We start from the raw sequence: 18,560 nt of genomic DNA, 5'->3' as shown, positions 1-18,560 counted from the left end.
GTCATTGGGGCGAGCCTCTGGTGGTTACTGAAAATTCTTTGCTCCCACGCACCGCAGTCCTGCCTGGTGCTTGCACCTGCTGCCAGCTCCAGCCCCGCTGGCACCCACTGTCAACACCAGAGCCGCTGCTTGCACCCGCTGCTGGCGCTGCCCCCACTTACACCCACAGCAAGTCCCAAATGCTCCCATAGCAAGTCCCGATTGCTCCGCACTGTCAGCAGGTGTAAGCGGGGCTGGCGCTGTCAGCGTGTGGGAGTGGCGCTGCTGGCAGACAGGGGACTGGGGGCTGTGGTGGGAGGGGCTGGGCAGGGGTACGGAGAATGGGCTGAGACCCGTCCGTGTGCCCACCGCAGCCTTGTGACCCACAGTTCCTTTCAAGGTGCACGAATTTGTACACTGGGCCCCTAGTCTATAATAATAAAAGCATAATATGCTAATTAGACTGGACAGCCCAACGACCTTCTGGACGATCTTCCAGGTGAAGCCGGGGCTGCAAGGGCTGAGCAGCTTGCAGGAATTTTGTGCATTGGGCCTCTAGTATAGTATAATACATACTGCTATTGCTTAATTTTATTTTTTGAAAGATATTAGGAAAATGTGAGCTAATTTTAAATTTGGTCTTAGAGAAAGTAAGATACAAATAAAAACTTAGGTTAATAAGAATTTCATTAATTTGCATTTAATACAAAATTATGAAGGAGTCTGTGTTTGTTCCCTGACATTTTTGTACACTGTTGATTGCCAGTAAGTGAATTGACTGAAGGGTAACTCTAGATTTTAAATTTATTCATGATTAATACCTACTACTCTTTTTCTTTCTTCTGTTTACTTTTAATTTATATTCACCATATACCCCATAAAACAAGCACTTTGGTACCAAGTACCTTGACTATCTCCTACCTCCAAGGAAAAAAATCCTTTAATAAGAGTTAGCAAGGGTTAGGGTAGCATAACACAGTATTGTGAAAGGAGGCTGATTATTCCTTCACATGAGCCCAGGCTGTCAGAATTTGGAAAGCCTCCAAGGTTTTTACTAAATAAGTTCTTCACAGGGCTGCTTTGTCATTTCATTTAAAGTAAATTCCCAGATCACACATACTGATTTTAAAATATAAGTTAAAAAATACCACAAAAAGCTAAAAATCCACTATTTTTCATTATTCGTAGCACTTCTGTTTAAAGAAATATCTTTATTCCTAAGATCATTCAGAAACAGTAAAATAAATCAATAAACCATTATTTGATGAAAGTTTAAGTGAAATTGACCTACAATCACTACAAAATAATCTAGAAAAAAAGAAACATCTCTACCATAAATCATGCATCTTTATTTTCTAAAAAAGTTCTCTTGTAATTCCAAACTTGGATGTAGCCACTATTATTGTATTAATAAATCTCTCTAGCTTTGGGCAGACCAGTTAAAATTTTAGAACTTGTTTCTCCCAAACTGAGAAAATATTTGCTTTACTACCTTCTGGGGCTGCTGTGATAAAACAAGAGTATGAAGTTGAAAACACAAATAATAAAACACTACATCAATGCTATTGGCATACATTTATATAAGTTGACACCAATTTAGAAGATAATTGTTAGATTTATTCCTGATGGCTCCAATACTTTATTCATACTCTTTGTTCCCTCTACTAATATGGACAACCAAGAAGTGACTATAAAAGAGCAGTAGTATTGTGTGTTAGTATAAATATCTTAAATAAGATATACACATAATGTACCCACTAAACTAATTTAGTTCTATGGAATTGAAAAATGGTTAAAATCTTATAAGGTATTTAATTTTAAAGTGTAGTTGAAGGTTCATACTTGCACACGACACATTGTCTATGAAGTTGGAGAGCAGTGAACATGACAATAACGGAGTAGTTTCTTGGTGGGGCTTTAACAAGGCGACGGAACTTGTCTCCATTCATTCTTATTACAGGTCTTTTATTGGTCCATTCCATCAGTTGACTAACCTTTTCAGATAACACCATCTAAAAAAGACAAAGGGAGCATGCTGTTCTAAACTTGTCATGTAAAAAAAAGATTAAAAAAATAAACTTGTCATATAAAGTTCCTTTTATCTAGGCAACTTAACCCTAAGACTAACAAGTAGAGTTCAATAGAAAATTTGAGAGACATAAAAGTAAAATTTAGGAGTTGGGCCTAACGATGATAATTATTCTTAAAATTAGATTATTTTATGATGAGATTTAATGAAATACTATACTTTTGATATGACTTACTTACTAATAAATAAAATAACGTAAAATCATAAACCCTTTCATCTGCCAAAGATTTCAAAGAATATGGAGTTAAACCAATTATATAGCTATAATAAGTAAGGCCGGGTGGCGGTGATGAAAGGATAGACACACAGATCAATGCAACAGAACCCAGAAATAGACTTACACAAGTGTAGCCAACTAAGTTTTCAAAAAAGTGCAAAAGCAACTCAGTAGAGCAGAGGTGGGAAATGTCCAGCACACTAAGTCATTTGGTCTGGCCCTGCCAAGGCAATTGCAGGTGGGTCTGGAAATTCAATAAATCTAGGAGCTTTCTTCATAGTAACATAAATTAATATTAAGTGAATCATATTAAGTGAATGATGTTATAAGTATCCAAATGGCCCTTGGCAGAAGAAAAGGTTCCCCACCCCTGCAGTAGAGGAAGAAGGAGCCTTTTCACAAATGGTTCTGGAGCAACTGGACATCCATAGCCAAAAATATGAATCTTGAAATAAACTTCATATCTTACACAAAAATTAATTCAAAATGGATCACATAGTTAAATGTAAAAATTTAAACTATAAAAATTTTAGGAGAAAATGCTTAGGATCAAGGGCTCAGCAAAATTCTTAGAGCTGACACCAAAACACAATTCATAAAAAGAAAAAAAAAATTGATAAACTGGATACCATTAACAGAAAAACTTTTGCTCTGTGAAAGACCCTGTGAAGAGGGTGAAAAGACAAGCTACAGAGTGAAAGAAAATATTTTCATACCATATGTCACAAAGATTAGTAGCTAGAATATATTTTTTAAAACTATCAAAATTCAAAAGTGAAAAACACACAATCCAATTAGAAAACGAGCAAAAACTAAGACATTTCCTTGAAGATGATCCACAGACAGGAAATAAACACATGCCAAGATGTCCAACATTGTTAACCATTTCAGATATACAAATTAAGAGCACAATGAAATAGTACTACACACCTGTAACTACTAGGTGTACCAGTTAATAATGCAGATTTTTTTCAATAGGTGGAGTTACACATATGTTGATATATATGCAATTTGATATGTATGCTATTTTGTTGTATTGACAGCAAGCTTCAAAACTTCATATGTCAAATTTGCTAAAGGTGTTAACATCATAGAAACTTTTATGCTTAAAAATGTCAAATTTTGTGCCAAAAAAAAGAGCATTTGTGGGAAGTTTTAATTCAATACTTTATTATGAAGAAAAAGTTATCGTATACTTTGGGAAGCTTATGGTGAACATGCTCCATCTCAAGATACTTGTGAACGCTGGTTTAAACGCTTTAAAAGTGATGATTTCAATGTGAAAGACAAAGAACGTCCAGGTCAACCGAAAAAGTTTGAAGACCAACAATTACAAGCATTATTGGATGAAGATGCATGTCAAACTCAAAAACAACTTGCAGAAAGAGTAAACGTTGTTCAGCAAACAATTTCTGATCATTTAGAAGCAATGGGAAAGACTATAAAGGAAGGAAAATGGGTGCCACATCAACTGAACGAAAGACAAATGGAAAACTGAAAAGTCATCAGTAAAATGTTGTTTCAGCAGCTTCAAAGTCTTTTTTTGCATCGAATTGTGATGCGATGAAAAGTGGATTTATGCCCTGACCGGTTTGGCTCAGTGGATGGAGCGTCGGTCTGCGGACTCAAGGGTCCCGGGTTCGATTCCAGTCAAGGGCATATACCTTGGTTGCGGGCACATCCCTACTGGGGGGTGTGCAGGAGGCAGCTGATCAATGTTCTCTCTCATTGATGTTTCTAACTCTCTATCCCTCTCCCTTCCTCTCTGTAACAAATCAATAAAATATATTTTTTTTTAAAAAAAGTGGATTTATTTTGAGAATCCCAAATGCACAAAATCCAGGTCAACCATCAACATCGACTACAAGGCCAAATCGCTTCGGAAAGAAGACAATGCTCTGCATTTGGGGGGATCAGGAAGGTGTGGTGTATTACGAGCTTCTAAGACCAGGTGAAACCATTAATACTGATTGCTACCGACAACAAATAATCAATTTGAACCACGCTTTGATCGTGAAACGACCAGAATGTGCCAGAAGACACGGCAAAGTAATTTTGCTTCATGATAATGCACCATCACACACTTCAAAACCAGTTAAAGACACGTTAAAAGATCTTGCCTGGGAAGTATTAACCCACTCACCATATTCACCAGACCTTGCTCCTTCAGATGACCACTTGTTCTAATAGATGGCACACGCACTTTCTGAGCAGCACTTCAAAACATATGAAGAAGTGGAAAATTGGGTCTCTGAATGGTTTGCCTCAAAACAATACAAGTTCTATTGGGACGGTATCCACAAATTACCTGAAAGATGGGAATGGGTAGCTACCGATGTACATTACTTTGAATAAAGCACTTTTGATGTTTCTCTTGAAATTATCTTGTTTTCTTTGATTACAAAATCCGCCATTATTAACCGATACACCTAGTAAAAGTATAGTGAAAATAAATACTAACGGCTGGCGACGATGTAGAGAAACTGGATCTCATACATTGCTGGTGGGAATGTACTATGGCACAGCCACGCTGGAAAACAGTTTGGCAGTTTTTTTTAAAAAAAATATGCAACTGGCCTTAGCCGGTTTGGCTCAGTGGATAGAGCATTGGCTTGCGGACTGAAGGGTCCCGGGATTGATTCCAGTCAAGGGAACATGCCTGGGTTGTGGGGTCCATCCCCAGTGTGGAGCGTGCAGGAGGCAGCCAATCAATGATTTTCTCTCATCATTGATGTTTCTATCTCTCTCTCTCTCCCTTCCTCTCTGAAGTCAATAAAAATATATTTTTAAAAAATTAAGCAACTCTCCAGCCAGCATGATTCAATGGTTGAGCCTTGACCTATGAACCAGGAGGTCACGGCTCGATTCCTCGTTGCAACCCATGCCCGGGTTGTGGGCTCAATCCACAATGTGGGGCTTGCAGGAGGAAGTTGATCAATGATTCTCTCTCATCACTGATGTTTCTTTATCTCTCTCCCCTCTCCCTTCCTCTCTGAAATCAATAAAAAATACTTTTTAAAAAATTAAGCAACTAACCATGCACTAACTATACAATCCAGCATTCCTGAACATTTATCCCAGATAGATGAAAATTTACGTCTACACACACAAAAAGAGCTGCATTTTTTTTGTTTCTTTTTAATAGCCAATCATCATGAGGTAATGGAAGACAAGTACAGTTAGTTAACAAGAATTTCAGTTGAATTCCTGCAATCATATTTATCCTTCCCCTCATCTCTACCCTTATATGCAAACTTTGCAAGAATAGTAAGACAGGAAAAGATAAAATAAAAAGTACAGATGACAAGTATCTCAATGCAGACTTAATACTAATTAATCGTTTTGTTCTTCTTGAAAGGGATCTATATATATAAAAGGCTAATATGCTAAGTGTCCATCCAGGTAATGACATCACATAGCAATGCCTGGGTTCCTCTCCCTAGAGACTAGCGTCCTTGCAGTTTTTTCAGCCCAGGAACACGACTTGCTTCATAGCCAGGTGGAAACATTTTACACTGCAACCAAATGTCTGTGAGGCGTTTTCCCATGCTTCATCTCATTTGATCCTCACAGAAGTCCTGGAGTCGGTATATAGGAGACTCGGTAGAATCCTATTTTCTTTCTTTTTTAAAAAAAATATATTTTATTTATTTTTTTTACAGAGAGGAAGGGAGAGGGATAGAGAGTTAGAAACATTGATGAGAGAGAAACATCAATCAGCTGCCTCCTGCACACCTCGTACTGGGGATGTGTCCGCAACCAAGGTACATGCCCTTGACCAGAATCGAACCTGGGACCCTTGAGTCTGCAGGCCAACGCTCTGTCCACTGAGCCAAACTGGTTAGGGCAGAATCCTATTTTCTTTTCATTCGCTGGAACATGGAGATTTAGAAAGCTTAGAAACTTGACCCGACTGAAAAGAATATGTGGTGGACATTGAAAATCACTTCAGGTTTTCTCACTGCACAGAATATAGTCAAACACCGCTGCTGTAGTTAAATAATGTACCCTTTGTTCTCCCTGCAGATCTACAATAATAATCTGCTTTGTGTTGATATTTACTGCTGTGTTGCTGACAATTACCTGAAAGAGAAGTTGGGGTGCTTCACTGGGCTGGAAAAAGTTCAGCTAAATCAGAAAGCAGGTCTAATTAAGCAAGTTTGTTCTATATCTATAAAAGGCTAAGTTGAATCGCGCATGCACAATACATATAAAGCTCTCATTGGCACAAATCACACGTGTGTGTTTCCATCTGTCATTGTCGATCGCGAATTTGGTTGACACTTCTATTATAAAGAAAGGGTGAATAGCAATATTAAAATATTTCTTCTAATTAATTTCCTTTCAATATGCATGAATTTGTGCACCGAGCCACTAGTATGTTTATAAAGGGCTGGTACATCATGAAGTAGTTCATTATTCAGAAGCATTTGATCAGTTACATTTCCCATTACTTACATTGAAATTTGGCCAGGGCACTGGTACTCAAACTTTAAAAACAGACCCCTCCCATGAACCTCAATCATCAGAGAACAGTTGTTAGGATGTGCCTTTTCACTTTGGAAGTGGATCATGAATCAACTAGAAAAATAGCATTGTTTGGAAGATAGTTGTCAATAATGCAAATGAGTTGCCTCAGACTTGGGCCAAGAAAAATAATCCCTAGAACCAATAAGAATAGCTTCTGTGGCCAAAACCGGTTTGGCTCAGTGGATAGAGCGTCGGCCTGTGGACTGAAGGGTCCCGGGTTCGATTCCGGTCAAGGGCATGTACCTTAGTTGCGGGCACATCCCCAGTGGGAGGTGTGCAGGAGGCAGCTGATCGATGTTTCTCTCTCATCGATGTTTCTAGCTCTCTATCCCTCTTCCTTCCTCTCTGTAAAGTATCAATAAAATATATTAAAAAAAAAAAAAAAGAATAGCTTCTGTGGTTTTAGCCACCTCAACAAAATTTTCAAAGAAAGCATGTCTAGTGGATCATGAGTGACCCTAAATGGTTTCCTAAGTGGCCAAGGACTATGTTCACAAGCATATTCACACCACCCCTCCAGACCTGCTAGACATTTAACACTTTTTAACTGTATTCTAGTACTTCCCATTCTAAGGCATATTTGACATCTGTTTCCTTCCCTAAACTATTAGCTACTAGAGAGCAGATACACATGGTACTTTGCCATATAGTAGGCACTCAACAAGTATGCAATGAATTTCTATTTGACAGAAAGCAGCTGGGAATAGGTTCACTTGCGTATTACGTTACTATATAAGGAAGAAAAAATGATTGTGCACAAACACAGAAATTGAAAAAAAATTAAGTCTGTTTTTTTAATTGATTTCAGAGAGGAAGAGAGAGGGAGAGATAGATAGAAACATCAATAATGAGAGAGTATCATTGACTGGCTGCTTTTCCACGCCACCCCCTGGGGATTGAGCCCACAACCTGGGCATGTGCCCTGACAGGGTATCGATCCATGACCTCCTGGTTCATGGGGCGACCCTCAACCACTGAGTCACACCAACCAAGAGAAATGGAAAATTTTTCATATCAGAAAGGGAATAGTAATATGGATTCTAAAAATGCATAATTTAGAATAGTTTGAGGGGGATAAATGTTAGTTCTTCTTTGAATATTTGGTAAAACTACACCAAGCCATCCAGGCCAGGGCTTTTGTTTGCTGGCAATTTTTGATCACTGTTTCAATTCCATCAGTTGTTATTGGCCTATTCAGGTTTTCTGATTCTTCCTGGTTCAATTTTGGAAGATTGTATTTATTTTCTAGCAATGTGTCTATTTTGTCCATACTGATACAATATTCGCAAATCAATAAAGTGACACATCACATAAACAAATTGAAAAACAAAACTCACATGATCATATCAATAGACGCAGGAAAAGCATTCAACAAAATTCAACATCTTTTTTTGATAAAAACTCTCAGCAAAGTGGGAATACTGGGATCATACCTCAACATGATAAAGGCTATATATGAAAAACCAAAAGACAACATCATACTCAATGGGCAAAAACTAAAAGCATTTCCTCTAGGAACAGGAATAAGACAGGGATGTCCACTTTCACCACTTTTATTCAGCATAGTACTGGAAATCCGAGCCATAGTGATCAGACAAGAAGAAAACATAAAAGGCATCCAAATTGGAAAGGAGGAAGAAAAACTGTCACTATTCACAGATGACATGATATTATACATACAAAACCCTAAAGGCTCCAAAAAACTACTGGATTTAATAAATAAATTTCACAATGTAGCAGGATACAAAATTAACACCAGAAATTGATGGAATTTTTATACATCAATGAACTCTCAGAAAGAAAAACTCAAAACACAATCCCATTCACCACTGCAACAAAAAATTAAAATACTGAGAGACAGAAACCAAGATAAACACCTAAACTGCTGCCTCGAACAATTTCAAAAATACAACTAAAGACAAAACGGACATCATCCAGAACCACAGGAAGGCTGGCTGAGTAGAAATTCTACAACTAGAAGAGAAAACCATACTGAGACTCAGAGGAGCTGCCGGAGGCAGAGGTACTGAGACGCGCGCACGGAGAGGACTGGCAACTGAGCGCACGGCTGGCTTTCTCAAGCGGGAGGGAGACAAAAGCTCCCAACTGCGCAGAACTCCAGTTCTGGGCGAGACTCTGGGGACCCAGACTCATACAGGGTGAAACTGGACTGTCAGGAAAGAGAAAAGCACAGTGAGACTCAGAGGAACAGCGGAAGGCAGAGGTACCGAGGTGCGCACGCGGAGAGGGCGGGCAACTGAGTATGCGGTTGGCTTTCTCAAACGGGAGGGAGTCGAAAGCTCCCGACTGCACTGAACTCCAGTTCCAGGCAAGACTCTGGGGACCCAGACTCATTCGGGGAGAAACTTGACTGTCTGGCAGCCGGCAGAACTCGAGGGCAGCTTTCTCTCAGAGGTGCTTGCAGCGATTACCACGGGACACTGAGACACAGAGGCCTATTAGGGCAGGGCTGACGGAAAACCAATGCTGTCTGCTCCGCCCTGAGACTCCGCCCCATCCAAGCTGAGCATAGAGGCTTTTGCAGGTCTTATCTCATAAGGGTGTCTCCAGCACAGAAGTTCTTCCAGCATAGACACAGCTGATCCTCAGAGCCAATTGGCCTGGAGGTCAGTCCTCCCAGTGATACCAACAACAATCAAGGCTTAACTACAACAAGACTGTGCACACAGCCCAGAGCCACAGCTGGGCTGGGGGCATTACAAGCGTGTCCACCTCAGGTAACTGGGGAGGCTGAGCCACTGGGCCCTATAGGACACCTAGCACATAAAGCTACTCTATCAACTCAGGGAAGCAGCCAAAATGCGGAGACAAAGAAACAGATCACATATGAAAGAAATAGAGGAAAGCAAACGATTGGAAATAGAGTTCAAAACCACGGTTATAAGGCTTTTCAAGAATTTTCTAGAAAAGGCCGATAAATTTAGCGAGACCCTCGAGGATATGAAAAAGGACCAACTAGAAATTAAGCATACACTGACTGAAATAAAAAATATTTTACAGAGATCCAACAGCAGACTAGAGTATCGCAAGAATCAAGTCAAAGATTTGAATTACAAAGAAGCAAAAAACATTCAACCGGAAAAGCAAAAAGGAAAAAGAATCCAAAAATATGAAGATAGTGTAAGGAGCCTCTGGGACAACTTCAAGCGTACCAACATCAGAATTATGGGGGTGCCAGAAGAAGAGAGAGAGCAAGATACTGAAAACCTATTTGAAGAAATAATGACAGAAAACTTCCCCCACCTGGTGAAAGAAATAAACTTACAAGTCCAGGAAGCGCAGAGAACCCCAAACAAAAGGAATCCAAAGAGCACCACACCAAGACACATCATAATTAAAATGCCAAGAGCAAAAGACAAAGAGAGAATATTAAAAGCATCAAGAGAAAAACAGTTCGTTACCTACAAGGGAGCACCCATACTGTTGTCAGCTGATTTCTCAACAGAAACTATGCAGGCCAGACAGGAGTGGCAAGAAATATTCAAAGTGATGAATAGCAAGAACCTACAACCAAGATTACTCTACCCAGCAAAGCTATTATTCAGAATGGAAGGTCAGATAAAGAGCTTCAGACAAGAAAAAGCTAAAGGAGTTCATCACAGCCAAACCAGTATTATATGAAATGCTGAAAGGTATTCTTTAAGAAGAGGAAGAAGAAGAAAAAGGTAAAGATAAAGATTATGAACAACAAATATATATCTATCAACAAGTGAATCTAAAAATCAAGTGAATAAAAAAATCTGATGAACAGAATAAACTGGTGAATATAATAGAATCAGGGACATAGAAAGGGAGTAGACTGACAATTCTCGGGGGGAAAGGGGTGTGGGGGGTGCGGGAAGAGACTGGACAAAAATCGTACACCTATGGATGAGGACAGTGCGGGGGGGGCTAAGGGCTGAGGGTGGGGTGGGAACTGGGTGGAGGGGAGCTATGGGGGGAAAAAGAGGAACAATTGTAATAATCTGAACAATAAAGATTAAATTAAAAAATAATAATAAAATTAAATTAAATTAAAATACTTAGGAATAAACTTAACCAAGGAGGTAAAAGACCTGTACTAAGAAAACTACAGAATTTTGAGAAAAAGGATAATATGCAATTTAACTGTCACTCCACAACAAAGATGGTGGCGCCCTTAGCTTCCTGTGCCCTGCGCCCTGGCCGAGGATATAATGTGGGGCTGCTGGGCTGGGGGCATGCTCCAAGCCGTCGCCGCCCAGTGGACACAACGTGGGGCTGCTGGGCTGGGGGTTTGCTCCAAATCGCCACCGTGCAGCTCGGGGCATGCCTCCAGCCCAGCGGACACAATGCGGGGCTGCTGGGCTGGGGGCGTGCCCCCATCGGCCGCCGTGTGGCTCGGGGCATGCTCCCAGCCCAGCAGACAGAAGCCCAGTGGACAGAACACGGGGCTGCTGGGCTGGGGGTGTGCCCCCAGCAACTGCCGCGTGGCTCCGGGCCTGTCCCCAGCCCAGCGGCCAGAAGCCCAGTAGACAGAACACCCTCAGCCCAGCAGACACAACGCAGGGGGTCCTCTGCACATGAGCTGCAGAGGAAACACCTTTTCTGACCGCTCATTGGCTAAGCTCCCTGTACACTGCCACTCACAGTGTTCTTGGTAACTTGGGTAATAAGAATCCAAGAAGGTGATCTAGGATTTTTCCACTACACTCCTAGAGGAAAAAACTAAGGTCTGCTGCTGGAGGGGCTAAGGAATGTTATATCCTGCCCTAGCCAGTTTTGCTCAGTGGATAGAGCCTGAGCCTGCCAACCACAAGGTCCAGGTTCAATTCTGATCAAAGGCATGTACCTAGGTTGCAGGCTCCTCCCTGGCCAGGGCTCATGCAGAAGGCAACCAATCGAAGTGTCCCTCTCACATTGATGTTTCTCTCTGTTTTTCTCTCTCTCTTCCAAGTTCTCTAAAAATCAATGTAAACATATTCTCAGGTGAGGATAAAAATAAAGAAAGAAATGTCATATCCCATGAAACACACATCTTGAAAATGCCTAAAGAAAGTTGTCATTTTTTCGTGGTGAAGGAACTGGAGTCCGTGTTGATGAAAACACCTTGGTGGCTGCGGCAGTGGCAGCAGCAGCGGGGTGATGGGGCTGGCGCCTTCCCTTGATCAGCCCGGTCACCTCCCGCAGAGGGAGGCCAGACTGTGGCTTAGACTCGTTCCCCACCGGGAGCGGGCCTAAGCCGTCAGTAGGACATCCCCTGAGGGCTCCCAGTCTGTGAGAGGGGGCAGGCTGGGCTGAGGGACCTTGCCCCCCAGTGCACGAATTTTGTGCACCGGGCCTCTAGTAGAAGATATAAACAAGTGGAAAAATATACAGTGTTCATGGATTGGTAGAATGAACATCATTAAAATAGCCATACTACCCAGAGCAATACAGAGATTCAATGCAATTCCTATAAAATACCAATGGGCCTGGCTGGCGTGGCTCAGTGGTTGAGCGTCAACCTATGAACCAGGAAGTCATGGTTTGATTTCCGGTCAGGGCAAATGCCTGGGTTGTGGGCTTGACACTCCCCCCCGGGGGGGGGGGCAGGAGGCAGCTGGTCAATGATTCTCTCTCATCATTGATGTTTCTCTCTCTCTCCCTCTCCCTTCCTCTCTAAAATCAATAAAAATATATTTAAAAAATAAAATACCAACAGCATTATTTCACAGATCTAAAACAAATACTTCAAAAAAGACCCTGATGCCAAAACCGGTTTGGCTCAGTGGATAGAGCGTCAGCCTGCGGACTGAAAGGTCCCGGGTTCGATTCCGGTCAGGGGCATGTAACTTGGTTGCGGGCACATCCCCAGTAGGAGGTGTGCAAGAGGCAGCTGATCGATGTTTCTCTCTCATCGATGTTTCTGACTATCTATCCCTCTTCCTTCCTCTCTGTAAAAAATCAATAAAATATATTAAAAAAAAAAAAAAGACCCTGAATAGCTGCAGCAATCTTGGGAAAGAAGAACAAAATTGGAGGGATCACAGTACCAGATATCAAGTTATACTGCAAAGGCACTGTGCCTAGCCGGTGTAGCTGAGTGGTTGAGTGTCAACCCATGAACCAGGAGGTCACAATGGTTCAATTCCCACTCAGGGCACATGCCTGGGTTTTGGGCTCAATCCCCAGTATAGGGCTGTGTGTGCAGAATGCAGCCAATCAATGATTCTCTCATCACTGATATGTCTGTCTGTCTGTCTCTCTCTGCTTCTTTCTTCCTCTCTCTGAAAGCAATAAAAAATAATTTTAAAAAAGTAAATAAAGCTACTGTAATCAAAACTGCTTGGCACAAGAACAGCCATGATCAATGGAACAGAACAGAGAACCCCGAAATCGACCCAAGGCATTCCTGCTTAATTAATATTTGACAAAGGAGACAAAAGCATACAATAGAGTAAAGACAGTCTCTTCTATAAATGGTGTTGGGCCCTAGCTGGTTTGGTTCAGTGCATAGAGCATCAGTAGATTCTGGTCAAGGGCACATGCCCAGGTTGTGGGCTCAATCCCCAGCAGGGGGCATGCAGGAGGCAGCTGATCAATGAATCTCTCTCATTATTGATGTTTCTATCTCTCTCTCCCTCTCCCCACATGCAGGGGAGGCCTGCGTGGCAGTCTTGCAAACTCAGAGACCTATAATAACCACAAAAGATGGTCTGAAAATTAAATATTTAACTACGATCAGGTTATGGTGGGTAGTCATTTCCTAGGCCGGTATTTTCCCTGACAAAGATCAACTTAGATCTTTACTGAGCCCATTTGCCTTTTTGCCTCTAAGATAACATACCTGTGAGATGTCTGGGTAATTTATAACTTCCTCCCCCCCACCACCCCTCAGGGCACAACAAATGGCACCAGGACATTCCCTCATTGTTACTGTTATCAAGTTAATTGTCAACTGTTAATTATGTTAAACTGTCCTGTATCCATTCAGGGGTCCTCAAACTTTTTAAACAGGGGGCCAGTTCATTGTCCCTCAGACCGTTGGAGGGCCGGACTATAGTTTAAAAAACAAACTATGAACAAATTCCTATGTGCACTGTGGGCCCGGGATGAGTTGGCTGCTAAGCAGGACAGGCAGCGGCACCCGGCGGGCCGGATAAATGTCCTCGGCGGGCCGCATGTGGCCCGCGGGCCGTAGTTTGAGGACGCCTGAATTATGTAAAAGAAGCACATGTCGCCCTATCCGGTTTGGCTCAGTGGATAGAGCTTTGGCCTGCGGACTAAAAGGTCCCAGGTTCAATTCCAGTCAAGGGCATGTACCTTGGTTGTGGGCACATCCCCAATAGGGGGTGTGCAGGAGGCAGCTGATCGATGTTTCTCTCTCATTGATGTTTCTAACTCTCTATCCCTCTCCCTTCCTCTCTGTAAAAAATCAATAAAAAAATATATATTTTTAAAAAGAAGCACATGTCCATCATTTCACTTTTTACCCTATCCCAGAAGTCGTCCCCCCTCCCCCGCCGCTTTGCTTTATCCCACCTCCTTAATCGATCACCAATGAATTTCGTGTAACCCACCTACGTCCCTTTCCTTTGATTGCAATGTATAAATACAGATGAGAGTTTTCGCTTCCCGGAATATGTGGACAGTTTGGTTGAAATAAACTCACAAAATTCTTCACAGGTATGAATGCTTTTTATGTTAACATATCTCTCCCTCTCCCTTCCTTTCTGAAATCAATAAAAAATATTTTTAAAAATAAATAAATGGTGTTGGGATAATTGGACAGGTACATGCAAACAAATGAAACCAGACCACCAAGTTACACCATACACAAGAATAAACTCAAAACGGAGAAAAGACTTAAATATAAGTCATGAAACAGTAACAATCCTAGAAGATAACATAGGCAGCAAAATATCAGACATCTTATGTGACAGAATTATCATTGATACAATGCCTAGGGCAAGAGAAACAAGGAAAAAAATAAACGAATGGGACTGCATCAAAATAAAAAGCTCCTGCACAGCAAAAGAAACCAATATCAAAATGAAAAGGGGAGATCTAAGGCTAAAAATTCAACTTCCCCGTGAAGGTAAAAATTGGATTCAAATCTCAATAGTATGTAAATGAGTGAGACCTTGTTAAGGGCAGGCGCACAGAAAGAGACATTTTAAGGCAAAGGGGTAAAAGAGGAGGTGAGAGTTTTCACATGGGGACTTCTAGTTCCCTGGAGGGTCATGAACACAATGCATCAGCTCCCGGGCAGCATTTAGTAAAAGGAAAGCGAACAGAAACAAAGTGCTGTTTTGTGGACGTTTATTTCCATTCTCTGGAAGTGCTGCTGCCCTGTTCTCGTGGGTGCGTCTGGGCAGGAGTGAGCAGGTGTGAAATCCCAGAGGTGGCAGGATCTGTCAAGACCCATCTGAGGACCCACCCAGGCCACATCCCTGGCTTGTGAACTTTCGGTCCCATGTGCCACATCACGTCTAGTCTGGTGGTGCAGCTTTTCAGACATAACTGTGGACCTCGTGACCATCAGTGGGCGCTGTTTGTCCCCCCCCATGCCTCCCTGCCAGGCCCAGGCAGCCACAAGTCTGCTCTCCGTGTCTCGGGATTTACCTACTCTGCACATTTCACTAAATGGACTCGTACAATGTGTGGTTGAGATGACAGGCTTCTTTTACGGGGCAGCATGTTCTCTTAGCCCACCATGCTGGGGCATCCTCTTTATTACCAAACATATCCTACCGGGTGGGCACACTGGCTTTGTTTATCCACCCACCCCTGGTGGGCTTAGGGGCAGTTTCCACATTTTGATATGATGAACATCCCTGCACATGTTTGAATGGACATATGTTCTCATTTCCCAGGATAAGTAAGTACATGGGAGCGAAACTGCTGGTTCCTATGGTCCCTGGTGGTATAACCCCCAAGGCCTCTCCCAGAGCAGCTGCCGTAAAAAAGAAAAGAAAAGGAAAAAAGGGAACCAATACTATGAGAGAACATATTTGCCAGTGATATATCTGATAAGAGGCTAATTTTAAAAATATATACAGGACTCATACAACTCAACAAAAGGAAGACAAACAATCCAATTAAGAAATGGGCAGAGGCCCTAAATAGACATTTCTCCAAAGAGGACATACAAATGGCCAAGAGACATATGAAGAAATGCTGAGTGTCACTAATCATCAGAGAGATGCAAATTAAAACGAGGTAAAACCTCATACCTACCAGAATGGCTACCATCAATAAATCAACAAACAACAACGATGTGGAGAAAAAGGAACCCTAGTGCACTGCTGGTGGGAATGCAGATTGGTACAGCCACTATGAAAAACAGTGTACATTTCCTCAAAAATGTTGAGAGTCGACCTATGAACCAGAAGGTCATGGTTCGATTCCTGGTCAGGGCACAAACCCAGGTTGCGGGCTTGATCCCTAGTGTGGGGTGTGCAGGAGGCAGCTGATCAATGATTCTCTCTCATCATTGATGTTTCTATCTTTCTCTCCCTCTCCCTTCCTCTGTGAAATCAATAAAAAATTTATATTGATTTTTTATATATGTACAACCACATATATATATACACATACATATGTGTGTTTGTGTGTATATATATGTATATATATATACACACATATATATACATACATATATATATATATATAAAATAACTGCCATCTGACCCAGTGATTCCACTTTTAGGAATATATCCTAAGAAGCCTATAACACCAAGCAGAAAGAATATATGCACTTGTGTAGAGAGCGCCTGGGAAGGCACAGGGGCATTTCTTTAAATTGTCAGCTGAATCCAGTGATGTCTGGCAGAGCCGCATCCTGGAAACACCCATTTGCCAAAAGGCAAGGGTGTTGTCAGCTGACCTTCAGCCCAGGTGCCTGGAAGTGGGTTTTATTATGTAAATCCAGCCAAGCACCAGGAATGAATATTGACCTGGGCCCACCCTAGAATGCAAATAATCTCCTTTGTCTTGACTTTTAGTAAAACTTCCTGGTATTTGGGGGTATAAAATAAACATACTGCATGGGCTCTGGGTCCCTGTCTCTCCATCAGAGGACAGTGGTTCCACCCAGTCCCAGCTTTCCCTACTGTATCTGTTGAAAGGGCGGGGAGAGACCGACTCCATGTTCCTTTTGTTCCATGTCCTCCACCTCCTGGAGTCAGGTTCCCGCCCTAGAACCTCTCCAAGAGCCCAACCCACACTTTTGAATTAGCCAATAGAAATGCAAGAGGAAAGTAAGCCGTGCCCTGCCCCCATGTGCAACCTGACCCTGACCAATCAGCAGAGGTCACACTACCTCACCCCTCCTACCTCTCCCAGGCCCCCTATAAATCAGCGTGTTTGGTGTCTGGGGCTCTCTCTCTCCACCTCGCCACTGCGCCGGTGTGTGTGTGGGGGACTGAGCTCGAGCTAGCTCGATTAAAGGCTCTTTGCTTTTGCATCGGACTCGGCTCCCTGGTGGTCTTTGGGGATCACGAAATCTGGGCATAACATCTGTGTCTGTCTCTTTCTTTCATTTTCTCAATCCCTCATCGCCCCTACTCAGGAACCGGATCGCCTTCTATCTGTGCTGGACCTGGAAAAGGGATCCCCCTCTACACACTTGTATGTTCATAGCAGCATTATTTACAATAGCTAAGATCTGGAAACAGCCCAAGTGCTCATAAGTAGATGAGTGGAATCCTATATGCAGCTGTAAAAAAGAAGGATCCCTTATCCTTGGAGATAACATGGAGTGACCTGGAAAATATTATGCTAAGCGAAATAAGCCAATCAAAGAAAGACAAGTATCATGATCTCACTTACATATGTAATCTAATGAACAAAATAAACTGACAAACAAAATAGATCCAGAGACATGTAAGCATGCAACAGACTGACGATTCTTAGAGGGAAGTGGAGGTGGGCTGAAGGGATCAACCAAAAAACTTGTATACATACATGCATAACCCATGGACACAGACAATAGGGTGGTGGAAGCCTGGGGTGGGGGACGGGGGCGGGTATAAGAGGTCAATGAGAGAAAAAGGGGGACATATGTAATACTTTCAACAATAAAGATTTTTTTAAAGTAAATTACAGAATACCTTCAGTTTGATACAATTTATATAGCTCAAGAGTAGTCAAAGCGACAGAGGATCCAAGATGGCGGCATAGGTAAACACCTAAACTGCTGCCTCGCACAACAATTTTAAAACTACAACTAAAAGACAAAACGTCTATCACCCAGAACCACGGGAAAGCTGGCTGAGTGCAAGTTCTACAACTAGAAGGAAAGAGAAAAGAGCACTGAGACGTGCACAAGCGCTGAAAAGCCGAGGTACGTAGGCGCGCGAATCGGGCGGGCGACGGGCGACTGGGAGCGCTGCTTTTTTCAACCCGAAGGGAGACAGGCTCCCGATTACTCCAAACTCCAGTTTCTGGGGAGATGCGGGGGACCCAAACTCCTGCGGGGAGAAGCTGGACTGTCTGCCATCGGGTCGGAAAGTGAGGGTGGCTTGCTTGCAGGGCTGCGCGCAGAAATAATTGTTTACTGTGCTGGGGCGCAGTACACGGGGACACGGTCGGAGAACCAGAGCTGGCTAACTGGCAGCCATCGCTGTTTGCCACACCCTAGCCTAGTGACTCCCTGAGACCCTGCCCCGCACAATCTACAAACCCACCCAAGCTCCAAGCAGCGCTTTAGCATATGAATGGCCTGCCTTATTGCAGCTTAACCTAGCAAACTTGCAGCCCGGATCACACAGTTCCAAAACC

The 18,560-nt window shown here is 42.5% G+C and overlaps 1 protein-coding gene across 1 annotated transcript in view; it reads right to left on the bottom strand.

Annotated features, from left to right (window-relative positions):
- Positions 1-18,560, bottom strand: part of MAGT1 (magnesium transporter 1) — a 60,326-nt gene that overhangs the window by 26,798 nt on the left and 14,968 nt on the right. The window contains exon 2 of the mRNA XM_080652820.1: positions 1,822-1,991. Within this exon, the coding sequence (XP_080508946.1) occupies positions 1,822-1,991 (170 nt within the window). The remainder of the gene's footprint in view (positions 1-1,821; positions 1,992-18,560) is intronic.

This window comes from Plecotus auritus (assembly GCF_963455305.1).
Source record: "Plecotus auritus genome assembly, chromosome: X".
Lineage (NCBI taxonomy): Eukaryota > Metazoa > Chordata > Mammalia > Chiroptera > Vespertilionidae > Plecotus > Plecotus auritus.
Note: the sequence above shows the minus strand (reverse complement) of the source record. Positions and strands in the feature narration are given on the sequence as shown.